The sequence below is a fragment of the Pelodiscus sinensis genome, chromosome 25 (genome assembly GCF_052426305.1).
Source record: "Pelodiscus sinensis isolate ZL-2025 chromosome 25, ASM5242630v1, whole genome shotgun sequence".
Taxonomy (NCBI): domain Eukaryota; kingdom Metazoa; phylum Chordata; order Testudines; family Trionychidae; genus Pelodiscus; species Pelodiscus sinensis.
Genome location: NC_143076.1, coordinates 20052046 through 20068047, shown reverse-complemented (window position 1 = coordinate 20068047; position 16002 = coordinate 20052046). Strand labels below are relative to the sequence as shown.

General features: G+C 43.8%; 1 protein-coding gene across 2 annotated transcripts in view; it reads left to right on the top strand.

The window, feature by feature from the left end:
- Positions 1 to 388: 388 nt before the first annotated feature.
- The window catches only part of SIK3 (SIK family kinase 3), a 145201-nt gene continuing 129587 nt past the window's right edge, over positions 389 to 16002 (top strand). For both annotated transcript variants that reach the window (XM_075909532.2, XM_075909531.2), the window contains exon 1: positions 389 to 621. In XM_075909532.2, the coding sequence (XP_075765647.1) occupies positions 424 to 621 (198 nt within the window). In that variant the 5' untranslated portion in view covers positions 389 to 423. The remainder of the gene's footprint in view (positions 622 to 16002) is intronic.

Genomic DNA, 16002 nt, shown 5'->3' with positions numbered 1-16002 from the left:
GGGGGGATGGCTGTGGGACCACAGCTGGGGGCAGGGGGGCAGGGCGGGGGGAGGCATGACCTCAGCTGGGGGGTCGTTCGGGGGGGGCCTAGGGCGGGGGGAGGGACCTCAGCTCGGGGGGGGGGGCCGGGGGGAGGGGGGGGGGGGGCCTATGGGACCGCGGCGGGGGGCGGGGGGGAGGCATGACCTCAGCTAGGGGGGACGGGGGGGGCCTGTGGGACCGCAGCGGGGGGGCTCCGGGTCCGCACCCCCCGCCCCGCCAGAGCCGACGCTCCAGCCGCAGCCGCGCTGTTGGCGTCAGCAGGCCCCGCCCCCGGTGGTTGCCAGGGCAGCGGCGGCCCCGCCCCCGGCCGATGAGCTCACGCGCTGCCGCAGCCCCGGGAGGAGGCGCGGGGGGGAGGGGGGTTTGCTCCTCGCAACAAGATGGCGGCGGCGGCGGCTGCAGCGAGCGGCGGAGCGGGGGGTCCCCCTGCAGCCCCCGGCCCCCGGCTGCCCCCGGCCCCGCCGCCAGCCCGGCCGCCGGGCCCCGCCCGCATCGGATACTACGAGATCGAGCGCACCATCGGCAAGGGCAACTTCGCCGTGGTCAAGCTGGCCACCCACCTGGTGACCCGGGCCAAGGTGAGGGGCGGGGGCCGCTGCGCGCGGCGGGGGGGCCGGGAACGGCTCGTGCCGCTGTCACAGCCCCGCCCCCAGCGCCCCCCCGCCTGCCCTGGGGCCGCGGGCACGGCCTGGGGGGGGCACCCGGGCGCCCCCCCGCGCGGGCTGGGGGGCTGTGGGGCCGCAGCGGGGGGGGGCCGTGCCCGGCCTCCGCGCTCAGCTCCGCAGACGCGAACTTCATCCCCAGCGGGAGCTCCCCCCCCCGCCCCGGGGGCTTCCCCCCCCCCCCGTGCTGCGGGCTTCAGGGCTCCGCCGTGCCCGGCCGGGGGTCGGTCCCCTGCCCCGCGCTGCTGTTCTTATGCAACGGCTGCCGCACATGGCCTGCGCGAGGGGAAGACATCTCTGGGGGGCACAGGCGGGGTCTCTGTGCCCGGGGCAGACCGGCTGCACCGTGTTTCCAGGGCTTGCCCGTGGCTTAGGATCCAGTCCTGCCGGTCAGCGGGGAGTCAGGAACCTGACAGGTCGGAAATTGTGTCATCCCCCCGCTCTGCTTTATCCAGCACCTGCATTTCTCACTCGCGCTCCTACTTTCTCCTCTTGGTTCCTGAAGCATCTGTTGGTCACTTTTACTTGCTAGTTCAAAGGCTGTACTCTTTGAATTCCAAACTGTTCAGGGAGGAGTTCAGATCCAAACCAAAAACAGTTGTTTTTAAACAAAAACAACGCCCCCCCCAAACAAACAGGCAAAAGCATTTCTCAAGATGAAGTTTTGTGAAATCATGGCCCTCTGAATCAGTGACAGCAACCAGTGAAATGTCCTACTTTGTATGACGGTCAAACATATTTTTGGCTTCTCATTCCTTCCTGTGTCCAAAGTTGTTTTTATGAAAAACTTGGCTAGGCTAACACCTGTTGATATAACATTCTCAGGCCTTAATGATACAAACTTTTTGTATTGCTGATGCTTTGACACAGCAAGCCTTTGAGTGTGACACAGGGTTGGTGTCATTTAATGGGGACATAGACCTGTCAGCATAGCTGACAGCTCACAACCCCCTTGTCACCACCTTGTGATTCCTTGAGGGGTCATGACCTCCAGTTTGAGAGATCCGGATCTTGTTGGTACAAATATGTTGCAGAAAATGATCTTTCCCATTTGGATGTGAATTCTGACCTGGTTGTCTTTGTCTTAGTGTTTTAGTCAGGATGACTGTTATGTGAAGAAGAGCTTTGTGTAGCTCAAAAGCTTCTCTCCCCAATAGAGGTTGGTCCAATAAAAGATCTTCCCTCACTCACCTTGTCATTGTGATATTGGTGCAATACTCTTCACCACAGACATTTCTTATGGGGGAAAATAACATCCTGAGGAGTGTTTATTATCAAATGCTATGCATCTGCTTTGATCCTGATTCTTCCTTAATTAATTTCACCTGTATAAACCTGACTCATTGGAGGAGGGGTTATTGGCTAACTTGATAAAGAGCAACACTTATGGTTCCATTTAAAGACAAATTTTCCCCCAGATTTATTTTTCAATAAGAGTTTGAGTCTTTTGTGGCTATCCCATTAACAGTATGAATAAAACAGATGAGGAAAATGGACTTGTCCAAATGCTGTGTATTGGCAGTTCACTTTGGAGTATGGATTCGTTGATAGATATCACTCATTTTAACATCAGAAGTCGCATTCCAGCAACAAATAAAAGCATCATATCATTTCTTTAGTACCCTATCCTCTGACTTGCAGTTTTTAGTGAACAATATGCCAGTATGTGCTAGTAATGGCAACAGTGCAGTAAGATTAGTTAATTAATTGACTAGTCAGTGGGATTGCCATCAACTATTTGATTAGTCGATAAAGGCGCCTCCATCTTTGCTCTGTAGCAAAAGCCCTGCCAGGCTCTTGCTACAGTTCAAAAGCAGGTGGGGCCAGCGGGGGACTCCCCTGCTGTCCCTCTGCTCCCTGCAGCACCTGAGCCTTTGAAATGTACAAGAGCCCCACTGGGGCTCTTGTACATTTCAGAAGGAAGCCCTGCAGGGTTCAGGGGGTGGCCCCATGCTTCCTGCCAGGCTTCCGCTTTTGAACTGTATCAAGCGCCTGGTAGGAGATGCCCTTATTGTGCCTCTACCTCCCCTGCCCTCCTCAGAGACCGTGCTGGGGGGAACCGCTTTTAAGCTTTCGCTGATAGAGGCAGCAAGGCAGGGGGGAAGTGATTAGTCGACTATCCAATAAGCTTGTGCTTATCTGAGAGTCGACTAGTCTCTTACGTCCCTACAGTGCTCTGCAGGTTCCTCTGTAGAAGCCAGTGTCCTAAAAACCCTCGTGGAAACTTAATGAGGGGATATGTTGGTCCAACAGGGCTGTGGGTCCTGACCATCACACAATGGACAGGTGTGCAGAGGAGACAGTCTATCAGCAATTTGAGAGCAGGGGAAAGTCAGCCAGTCAAGAGTGTCTTGGCTTGCATGCTTTAATTGCCATATACATTTCAGGAGCCAAATCCTGCTGTTACATGTGTAACCACAAAGTAATTTCTCCGTTTACTTAAATTTTGGATTTACACCCATTTACCTGAGTCGACCTTGTCCCAAAGGCTGTCAAATTGTAATCTATAGTAATTTGATGCCTATTAGATAGTATCTGTTAGTACTGGATTAGCTGCATTTGCATATGTAATATTTACAACAGCGATGCCTCTGCCTTTAATTTCAAGATGCTACATTCTAACATGCATTTCAGCTTTATGGTTTGATCATTTGCCCAGTGATTAAAAACTAAGCTTTCTGAACTTTGCTGATAGAAGCAGAAATGTTCCCACTACAGCTGCTCTAAATGCTGAAAACTGAGCATCTTGATTAGAACCCAGCCCTCCAATTATTAGCTGAGCTCCCGTTTTCAGCGTTCCTAGCTGAGGCAGGCTTTGTACTGAACATTGTTAATTTTGAAGGCTGTGAAATACTGAAGTGTAGAGTTGGCTTATTGCCCATGAATGGCTAAAGATTTTGCAAGATAGTGAAAAGATGAACACAAACTTAACCTTTGACTGGTCAGTTTATGACCAGATGGCCAGTAGTGCCTGGATTGAGACTAATAAATGCATATAATTTAGGACATAAAAGTGGATTGAATTTGAATCACCAATTTAAGACCAACACACTTACATCTGTAATTCTGAAGTTGCTAAACATAATTGCCCTCTTCCATATAGAAAAAGCATATGTTACATGGCATAAGGGTATATGTTATATACTTCCAATCCGGAAGATCAAAGAGAGAAATTATAGGAGCATCTTATATACTTGCTAGTTCTTTGCTAGTAGATGTGGAGCAGGTTTCCCTTATCTAGCTGGAAACCAAAAACTTTGAGCACCTGGAAATTCTGGGTTCTGAAGATCTAGTTTACGTAAACATCCACCTCCGTCTGAGAAGCAGAGAGAAAAAATGAAAAGAAAATCACTTCATATGTAGGACCTATGCCTTCTCCCCACTATTATTTTTATGCTACTCTTGCTCTGTTCAGGAGCTGTCAGTGGTTTGGACATTGTTGACTATGTTGTACTGATTGAACCTCTCTAGTCTGGCACCCTCAGGACCTAACCGGTTTTGAACCACAGAATTTACTGGACCATGGGAGGTCACAGTTGTCTAGCAGCATTACCAACACTTCCACTGCATACTGGGTTCCTAAAGCAAAATACAGAACTATGTAGCACTTTAAAGACTAACAAGATGGTTTATTAGATGATGAGCTTTCGTGGGCCAGACCCACTTCCTCAGATCAAATAGTGGAAGAAAATAGTCACAGCCATATATACCAAAGGATACAATTAAAAAAAATGAACACATATGAAAAGGACAAATCACATTTCGAACAAATGTTCCTAAAGGACATTTATGGATAAATTAGAGCTAAATAACAGCAGAGAACTCTGAGAGCCAGGCCTGGTGGTTGTAAACAAATTGTACGGAACTGTGGGAAACTTGGCCATCCCCATGATAAGTGAACATCTGGCTAACTAAAATCATGCCAGACCACAGATTTTGCCAGACTAGAGTGCCGCACTAGAGGGGTTCAACCTGTACAAACAAGGAGTAAATCAAAAAGCTATATTTCAAGCTCCATCAGAAATTATGGAGATTGTTGGGAGGAGTCTGTGTGAAATTGGAAAGAGTTAATGTGATATGGAAAGTCCACTGCTTAAGAGGATATTGAAAGTACCAAATTTATACCTATCAAGGATATGGTTACTTTTAAATCCATAATTGAGTGACCAGGTCGCACCTGGTCACTACCTGGTTACTCAATCATGGATGTAAAAGTACCCATTCTTCTGTAAAGGAATTTCACCACCCAATTACAGAGACAGAATGCAGAACTGGAATTCCTTTACAAATTTGACACTAGCTAACACATTACAAAGCCAATTACCTCTGTCTTTGAAATCCACATTTTCACATCAAAAGCTATGAATGGGACACATCGAGCCCACTTAATTAGCTTCATTGACATGGGTCTACAATTGACAGGTTCTGTGTATCTTGTATTCTGTTATTTCTGCTCCAACTCATCTGATGAAGTGGGTCTTACCTATGAAAGCTCATGATACTATATATTTTTGTTAGTCTCTTAACGTGCCACAGGACTACTTGCTGAATCTCTATGAAATAACCCTGTTTAGTAATAAAAACAAAATTGTTGATCAAGAAACTCAAGCATATTCAGTGCTAGCAGCACCTTCCAGAAATAATCTTCTTTTAGCCATTGCATAGAAGGATAGTGCAATGTTAAAATTTAGCAGCTGAATCAAATCACGTAACAAATTTTACTCTGACTTCTCATTGGGAGAAGCTTAGTTTATTCTTCAGTGGCTCTCAAACTGGAACTGTTCTCTTCCAAAAATAATCACAGCAAATGTGTGTAACTTTTAAATGATGATGATTAACTTGCTTTGTACAGTTCAAGGTTTTTATTTACCACTGTAGGTCTCTCTTCAGTTCCCACCTGAAAAAGGAAATAAAAATCTTAAGCGCAAATCTTGGGTCTGTGGCATACACCCTTTCCAAACTACTCTACCCATTTCAGGAGTCTGGTTTGTCTTGCGTATCCTCAATTTCACCTTGCTTAAAAACGACTTGCTTACCAAATCGGATATAACAATGCAAAAGTGTCACAACATGTTATGATCGAACAGTTGCTTACATTCTCATTTTTACCATGTAATTATAAATCAGTTGGAATATAAATATTGTACTTACAGTTCAGCGTGTGGTATATCCAACAGCATAAACAAGTAATTACCTGTATGAAATTTTAGTTTGTACTGACTTCACTTGTACTTTTTATGTAGCCTGTTGTAAAACTAGGCAAATATCTAGATGAGTTGATGTACCACCAGAAGACCTCTGCATATGCCCAGGAGTACACGCACCCTAGTTGACAACAGCTGATCTAGGTTGAGTATTATAATATGTAGCCATTTTGAAACTGACTGGGGCATAATTTATTTACATAGTTAGCATGTTCCCACATTCTGTATACTTCACAACAGAGGTCTGGTCATCTTGCTGACACAAGACTGTTGTTTCAACAATGGAATCTCACAACTTAAATATGGGTCAGTAATGTTGGTGACACTTGTGAAAGGGAACATTAATCAACTTAAAGGGCAGGATGCCTGATGTCATAATTATCCCTACAGGAATCAGCTGAATAAAAAGGAATTGCTTGGCAGCTTGTGTATTAATTAAGCTAGCAACTTCAGGCTCTGTTATGTCAACTTGGAATCTAGTGTGCTTTAAGACATAGCTATTCTGATGGCTGGACAGGAACTGGAGTTGTTTTTCTGACTAGGATTAATTGGGCACCTGCGGGATATCTTGCTACATCTCTCCATTTGTTTCCTGCCTCCTGTCCTCCCTTCCTCTGTCAGTGTTCTGGTGTTTCACAAGAATCAGTCTTTGTTTTTCTTTTTAAAAATCCTCCAAGTGACCTATTGAATGTATTGTTTGCTTAACAATTTCCATTTATATATCATCCAAGGGATTTGATTGGTATTCTAGCTCTGGTGAGAGCTGTTTTTAATGCCATGCTCTTTCATGAAAGTTGAATGATGTTTGCTGATAGAGATGACTGCGTGTACTGTGTCACATCTACCTTCACCTTCCCTCATATTCTGGATAGTGTAGTAAAGCTTAGAGTCTATTATTTTAAGGTCTGTCTTTAACATCTTTGTGGTTGTTGTGTAGGCCTGAAAGCTCTTTGCACCTGTTTTGCTCCTTTTTCTCAGCTGCAGCATGCAGTGATCTACTCAAACTCTACTGTGAGGACATGTAACTACATGCCTTTCCAAGGCTATTGAAAAGTTTCTGACATTTTTTTTAAAATAAGCAACACGTCATTACGTGTCAAGGCCTTTCTGTAAATTGAGATTTTACCAAGAGTTCGCAACCCGTTGTAATGAACTTACTGGGTTTTTCAAACATCAGTGAGAGTTAGGAGTTACATTTCCTCAGTTTCCCCAACATGCAGCTTGTCCAAGCCCACCAAAGCACTTAGTATCAGGAGTTCCTGGCTTCCAGTCAAGTGTGTGGTCTACTAAACCACCTGTCATCTTGCCAGCTAAATATGCATATTCTTGGGTTCTTAGAACTAGATAACATGCAAAGCCCAGAGCAGGTAAGTCTCGCTCATCCAAGCATTATTTACCTGGAGTACAGTAGTTTCATGTTGTTCATAAAGAATTCTATCTGGTATACAAATATGGTGGTTGCAGGATAAATGTAATTCCTTGCCATGACATAGATCTGCTATTTCAAGTACAGAAGCTGGGAGAGAAGTGAAAACGCTCACGGTGAACTGATATGTCCATTCTTCTGTTTACTTCTGTGTTGCCTCTGGTTGTAGAACCAGAGTGCTTCCCAATATTTGCACTAGAAATAACACTTTGCTTCCTTTGTAGTCTGTCAAAGACATTGGTTAATTAGTTTCTAGGCTTTAGACATATAGCTGAGTAACTCTGAGGAAATAAATCTGGCGTTGAATTCAGACAGCACTTGTAACACAGTGTGAGAACTGGTTGGCTGACCTAGCTGGTAGAGGGAAAGGTCTGCCTGGAGAGGGCTCATTCTGTGATTATGGTACTGTAGTTCCTGAATGCAAAAGGCTCCGGGAGCCACTGAGACTCTTGTCTGGATTCTTTTTTTCTGTACAAGGCGGAAAGTAAAGCTGTTGTAAGAGAGGCTGGTGAAGCGGAGTGACCATAGACTCTTAGAACACTAGAACTGAAAGGACCTCGAGGTCAATGAGTCCAGTCCCTTGCCCTCATGGCAGGACCCAGTACCATCTAGATCATCCCATGTGATGGCTGTACCTTGCTCAGCCAAGTTGGTCTTCATCTTGGGTATATTGGTGAGAAGTGTGGGCCTGGGGTAACCCCAAAGTCTCTGCCCAGAGCATTCTTAGTGTTACGATGATGAAGGGTTGTTCTGCTGGGTTCAGTACGCTGTGATGAACCAACACATTATCACATCAAACAGAAACAGTTTAATACTGTTGCCGTTAGCTCCTAACATAGCTTATTATGAAGCTAATATGGTAACCTTGTTAGTCACTTTCCCTTTCAGCAGTATCCATTAGCACATATCTTTGCTGCTGCTTTTTTCCCCTCTTAAACATAAGAAACCCGATAGTTGTGAATCACAAGTAATTCCTCTGGCACGCAGTATAATGGTATTCACATGGTGCTGTTCTTGCTGCTTACATGTTCCAAAAGAGCCACTGTATTTCAGCCATTTAATACCAAAGCTTAGTGAATTCCTAAGTGAAGGAAGGGGTCTTCTGGTCCAGCATATTTACTGTTCTTCACTTCTGTTGACAGCCTCTCATACACTCTTCCTGGACACCAGTGGGGTGTGCATATGTAGCTACTGATTGCAGGCTGAACTAATGGCACGAAACATTTCACTATATGTTTCTGAGTTTTATAAAGGAATTTGTAATAGCCAGTAGGTTAAAGCATATATACTGCTGAGCCTGAGACCTTGTGTGGCAGGCTCTGTCCTGATGACAGCTTACATTTAAGACCTTGAAAATAGGATTTGTGTATCATTACCAGCCGATACTGCTTTAACATTCGCATTTCAAATGTGATGAATTGGCCTCTCTAGTCAAAACAATTTAGTGCTCCCTTAGCATTTTTTGTAGGGGATAATAGTCCAATCAAGCATGGCTTGCTGGCAGTCTGCTCTCCCAGCTTGTCACTGGTAGCTTCTTAGGCAATGTTATGTCTTGTTTACTTGTTATCCGTAAGGCATTCTCTTCCCAGTTTGTAAAACACCTGTGTCCTAGCTGTGTGCGATATGGCGGCACTCGTGGGTAGATGAGTTTTGCTGAAAAACAACATAAGATTTGGGCTGAGGGGTTTTCTTAGGGTACCCTGTTTGCGGGGAAGACATTTCTCTTGAGGCTTTGGTAGGTTTGACTTTTTTCTCTAAAGTAACCCAGCATTTCATTGCTTATTCTGTTGAGGCTTTGGAGCTTTATGCCAAGAGGCAGAAGCCCAGGCTGTGTGTGTAAAGAGAATAACTGACGGTCAAAGTTCTATTTCATAAGCTAGATACAAAAATAGCCTCCCTGAGGGGAAAAAAAGCAGATACTGTGGTGACTAGTGTCCTATGGGGCTAGTTGTCTCCTTTCTTAGTACTGGGCTATGTGACAATATAATCTATATTGGCCACTTTTTTTGGTCTTATCCCTTGTAGCGCAGAAATATGGTATTGGGTGTTTAGGACTCTGTCATCTTGGTGAAGAAATAGCACTAATAGCAAGTACCTGTGTAAATACCAAGTTTTTACGGGAAGATTTGACTACAGTGGAAAAAAATCTTTAAAGGCAAGAAAACACACAGTACTGTAATCTTGTACAACTATCCTGTAAACTTTCTAGCCCACACACTTATCCTTGCTTAAATAATGAGGGGTGAGGGAAACTCTACATTTCTGTCAGCAGCAAAGACAAAAATGGTAAGACTCCTTAAACATATTTGTTAAGCAACATCACCCAAACGTTCACATGTCAGAAGTCTGTTTAGAATCCTCACTGGGCAGATAACTCACAGAAGACAGTGCAATTTTGTTCACTAGTGTCTTGACTTGATTATAGGAACTGTGGCAAGTTGACATGTCACTTATTGTCCCCTAATTATCACAATCTTTTTTGCTACCTGTAGTCTTCTACTTTGAACAAAATACGTAGTTAGTAGTGGCTGAAGTGTCATAGGGATAGAACCCCCTTTCCATTCCTAAAGATTGCTCCTGGAATTCAGAATGGAGACAATGGTGAAACCATGTAGTACAAGAAGCCGATAATGCTGTTCATTTGTTCAACTCATCAGTGAAAGCTGGGAGGGTAGAGATTCATTTTATACAGGATTCTCTTCCTAATTGGTCTTACAGAATGCCTGCTTGTTTATCCATAATGAACACTGTGCTTGAGCTTCATTTGACTTCAATAGTCCAGAAATCATTGATATTAAAATCACGAGTTTCTATAGCACAGAGATAAAATTGCCACTGATGGGCTTAGGCCTTGTCCATATGAGAAAATGTGATGGTTTAGCTAGATTATTTTGTAAAACTCTCCTGTTAAACCAGTGAAAACTTCTAATACAGATAGTCAAAATCAGTTTAACCTTTGGATAGTCAATTCAGCAATGCCAACTTAAGATGAATTGTCATAAGCAAGGATTAAACTGATTTTGAATATCCTCATGAGAACTTTGCACCGGTTTAACTGGAGAGAGTTTTCAGATGATTTAGTTAATAGACAAGTGCAGTGGTTAACAGACTGGATCTTGGTGATGCCATTCCAGAGCATTAATATGCTGCATTAATACTCAAGGAGAAGGATTGCTTCATTGTTAGTCAGTGGCTTGTTTTGGTAACTGACCCTTATGTCCCTATAATTGAGGCAAAACCTCTCGTTCTGTTGAATGTCCATTCAAGCAATTCCATACAAAGGGAATTAGGTGGCCTTAGCTAAGATTGTAGTCAAATGGCACACAGATCATGCACGGACTCCACCAATGGAATTGAGAGTTTGTGCTCAGTGCAGCACACAGTTGCCTGCATCTTGGAGAAGCAGGGGGAAAACGGCTTCACTTCAGTAGTCAGTATTGATCAAACAGTGAGGATGGACAGGATATCCCCGGACAGCCTGGACTGACTGAAATGAGCCAAGAAGCCAATATATGGCTATGGACTCTCCAGTAAGATGTTACTGTACTAGGGTAAAGTAGCCAAACACTGTCGAATTGAAGGACTTCTAACACTAACATACACTGTGCATACTTCACTTTTACTGTTGGAACTTCCTGTTAACCCAGCTGCTTTATGGATTCCGTAATGAAAATTCATGCTGGGAATTATTAGTAGATCTGCCAAGTACTTGCTTGGGCAGCTATAATCCAGTATAAGGTATTGTGGTTTATATTTGATTTAAAATCTAATTGGAAAGCTGTTACCTTTTTCCTAATCTATCAATTCTGGATATAGTGTTCAGCTTTGCTATTCTGAATAGAATACTGTGGCACTAATTTTTCCTCTCAAATCACTTTGTCTCAGAAGAGGGCATGCGCTAAGGACTGAGGATATTTTTTCTATGTTGGTAATATGCCTGGGTAAGATTCCCATTTTTCTGGCCAAGCAGGATGGGACATTGCTGTTTTTGGAGGACAGTTAATGTTCCATTTACTAAAATAAAACCTACTCTTGATTTGGCAAACGTATACAAAATTTCAAGATATAGCCTGACATTTACTCCTCAGGTTTCTTGTCCTATATAAAACTATGGTACGCCCACATCTTGAATACTGTGTACAGATGTGGTCTCCTCATCTCAAAAAAGATATTTTGGCCTTGGAAAGGGTTCAGAAAAGGGCAACTAAAATGATTAGGGTTTTGGAATGGGTCCCATATGAGGAGAGGTTAAAGCGACTGGGACTCTTCAGTTTAGAAAAGAGGAGACTGAGGGGGGATATGATAGAGGTATATAAAATCATGAGTGGTGTGGAGAGGGCGGATAAAGGAAAGTTATTTATTAGTTCCCTAAATAGAAGAACTAGAGGACACCAAATGAAATGAATGGGTAGCAGGTTTAAAACTAATAAAAGAAAGTTCTTCTTCACACAGCGTGTAGTCAACCTGTGGAACTCCTTGCCAGAGGAGGCTGTGAAGACTAGGACTATAACAGAGTTTAAAGAGAAGCTAGATAATTTCATGGAGGTTAGGTCCATAAAAGGCTATTAGCCAGGGGATAGAATTGGTGTTTCTGGCCTCTGTCTGTCAGAGGCTGGAGAAGGATGGCAGGAGACAAATCGCTTGATCATTGTCTTCAGTCCACCCTCTCTGGTGCTGGCCACTGTCGGCAGACAGGATACTGGTCTAGATGGACCTTTGGTCTGACCCAGTATGGCTGTTCTTATGTATATCAAATCAACACAGTTTTGTGATAACCTTTTAGCTGCTGCTGCTGTGTCAAGGTGGAAATCTTGTCTAATCTGATTTTAAAACCAAAACACTACTTCATGATAGCAATGTGTTTTCACTCTTTACAGAGGAACTGTAAGCACCAGGGCACTTAGAATCCTAGAACATTAGGGTTGGAAGAGACCTCAGGAGGTCATCTAGTCAGTCTCCTGCTGAAAGCAGGACCAATCCTGTTTAAACCTGTTCCTTTGTGTGATGTAGAGCCCTGTGCACACCAAACATAAAAGTGCAGTCTTCCAGACCATGTTAATAAGGTAGATCAGTTGTTGAAACAAAATTAGTTTAACTGTTTGTTTCACCTGATGTTTTGATAGAGCTCTGTTCTCAAATCACCTAAATAGCCAGGAAATGTCCTTCTCTTCTCATCCAACCCTAGACTAGTTTTGTCTTCAACTTTTCTGTAAGTTAAAAATACATAATGCTAATGATATTGGGTCACTTTCTTACACCAGTGGAGTATTTTGTCTCTAGTAGCATCCGGTATTTTGTGAAGGAAGACAAACCTTGAGGTAATGAGACATATTGGAACTTTCTGGTACAGTAGAGTATTTCGGATCAGTGTGAATTAATCATTCTTGCATAGTGTAAAATATGGCTTGATTGCTTACAGTGCCTCCAATTTGTATGTATAATGTCCATATGGTGATTGATCCTTTAAGGGGAGGGAGATCCGGTCCCAACTGTAATGCATTTAACTCTTCCCAGATGGAGAAAATGAGTACATAAGGCAAAGTCTGAGGAGTGGAAGGGAAAAGGCTATAGGTAGTAAGTTCTGGGAATTCCTGCTTGGTAGAGAACAGCAAGTGGGAGGGTGACTGATGGGCTCTACAGATTTCTTGTGGTTCTCTGGAAGATGGCCTGCTGGTAGGAGTTGGCTAGTAAGGATGGACTGTGGAGAGGAGACTCTCAGCAGTAACTAGGGATGTTAAATTTTGATTAATCAGCTAATCGATTAGTCGATAGCATTTCCATCGTTTACTCAATTAGTCGGTAAAGGGGGCGCTTGCTCTTCCACTGCCTCTCTCCCTTTGAAATGTACAAAAGCCTCCCGCGGCTCCTGTACATTTCCAAGGGAGAGATCCAGCAGGTTCTCAGTGCCTCTCTCCCTTGTAATTGTACAGGAGCCGCCTGTGGCTCTTGTTCGTTTCCAAGGGAGGGAGGCAGGGGACTGAAGCAGTCCCAGCTGGCATGGGTTCCCCTCTGTGCCTCTTCCTTTGAAATGTACAAGAGCCACAGGCAGCTCTTGTACATTTCAAAGGGAGAGGAGCAGCAGTAGGGACTGGCATGAGCCGGACTGTTTCAATCCCCGCTGGGGTCGTTTCCCTGTTGCCCTCTGCTTTCCCTGCCCCCTGCAGAGATGGTGCTGGGGGGAACTGGCTTTTAAGCACCCCAGCACACCACTCCTCCCCCCTTGCTGTCTCTCTCTGATAGAGGCAGCAAGTAGGGGGAAGTAACTAGTCAAGTTCCTACTCGACTACCCGATAAGCATTTGCGTATTGTGTAGTCAACTAGTCACTCTCATCCCTAGCTGGAACAGGACAAGAACTTTGCTTCAAAAGTTGTGAGCCAGCTAGAGAGTCTGTGAGGAATGTGTGTTTCCTTTTGAACTTTGTTGTTAAACCCAGATGTCAAGAAGAGCTTATATATCAAATATGTGACAGCTAGAGGGATGTCCAGTGAGGGAAGCTGAGGTCATGGCTAGCCTGAACTCAAACCAGGGTTAGGTGGTAGAGCTTCCTGCTCCTGTGTAGGGATGTGAAAGTGTAACTGTAAATGGTTAATCGATGAACCCAGGTTCATCGGTGAACGTTCATAGTTACATGCAGACTCCTGGTATGCACAGGGAGCCGGCTAAAATGCCAGCTCCTGGCACACACCAGTTCCTGGATAGCTGTTTGCCCTCTGATGCTTCTGCCTCTGATAGAGGCAGTAGTGCAGGGAGGGGGAGGAGGTGGGAGTCCGTATACACGGGAAGCTGCCTGCCACCCTGTGTTGCTGCCTCTGTATGCTCCCCATGCACACCAGCTCCCAGGAAGCCAACTGCCGCCCCATGTGTAACCGTGGAAACTTTCAGTGGTTACGTGGTTATTTACACACATTTTAACATCCCTACTCTTATGTAATGATAGTTCTTAAGTTTCAACCAAGCTCCTGCCAGCCATGGTAATTAATTGTCAATCTTAGGTATGGAAATAAGATGACTAGCTCTTTACATTTTTGATCAATAAGATTTGGAACCAAAATCCTAGATAGACTTATTCACTAGTATCTGACACTGTGATTGGCTCCAAGTTACTTACTGCTTTGGGCCAAAAAGTCTGTGGAACTTATCTTCAGCACCAAATGCTTCCCTGATCTTAAAGCTTTCTCACAAGAAAGCTGGGAGCCAAGAGTTCTTAAGACTCCCTACCCTAATAAACACGTGCACACACACAAGTGGGAAATAACATTTCAGTGACAAAGGATCTTGGCAGCTTTCAGATCTGAGAGTGTGTTAGCTTTTATAGAACTGTTCGAAAACAATGGAAGAAGTTCATGAGATCCAATCTGGGGATGAGTCAACTAATTTGTAGATGACTGAACTCAATGCTCTGAGCCATTCTCTTATTTTTGATTTTATACAGCAGAAATTTCTTGCCTATTAACAGTTGATCTAATCAGTCTCCACAATACCTTTTGAATCCCTCCATTTTTGCTGTCTTTGCATACAGTTTAGCACTTGGAAGCTTTGCCTTTGGTTTCTTAAAGCACTTCTTGATGTAATTCTGTTGTGTTACTGTGTAATTATCAGGTTTGGGAGATTGGAGGGAGGAGCAGGGGAATATGCATAGGATTCCAGTTTGCAACTGAGAGATTGAAGCTCGGGTTAAAATGGTTTAACAAGACTGTTGGGATAACCCAACAGTTATCCATACTCAGTTAGGGAAACACATGGCTTGACATAAATGGGAGTAAGACTATGGGACTGACAAATTGTACCCAGGTGGGTGCCTCTATTATAGTGGGTTTTGAAACTTGAGCATTACCTTCTCTGTATGTATTTATGCTTACATCAAACAGCTCTATACGAGTTAATGCTTCATGCCCCTTTCAGATGCCCATTTTTCCTAGCATGCTTAGCCCCTGTTTTTAGCCAGACTTAAATATGTCAGTAGTATCTCTGTCACATTTCTAAATGTTATGCAGTTCTGTAGGAAATTTCCTGTAAAAAACTGTTTCCTGCATCAAGGTTCTCAAGTCCTTAGTACAGTTTCTCTTCATTCTGTTCTTTTAGGGAGGTTAAATACTAAACCCTTTGGTTTTGTCTTTCATTCATATTCTCTGTAAACTCTATGTAGTGTTGTCATTTGGTATAACAGCGAGCAGAATTGAAGGAACAGTAACCTTTTCCCTGTGTATGTGACTGACAAAGGATTGTCAATAGAGTTCAGTGATGCGTGAAGAAACACGACGCTCTTCTAGATGAAAATGCTTCGGAATTTTCTCCACCCTCACCAGCTTTTGAGGAACTTGGTTCACTGGAATCCTATTCTGGTTCATCAGTTATTTTCCAGGTGTGTTTGTGGTACCTCTAGACAATGGCAATATTTTCAGGTTTTAAGCTTCTCAATAGAATGCTAAAGCAGCTGAATTGAAACCACTGAAACTCAAATTTCACCTGAAACTTAAGTGTACTGGTTAAGTCTTCAATAGGCTTTGAAGGAATAAGCTTACATATGAAGATCTGGTTAGCTGTGTGGTATTATGGCTAAAAATAAAAGTCTGATAAGACAGTATGCTAAATTGCAGTGAATTCTCATTTGTGGAAAAAAGATGCACGGTATTGAAATCAATTTTTGCTTAAATATGCAGGCTTGC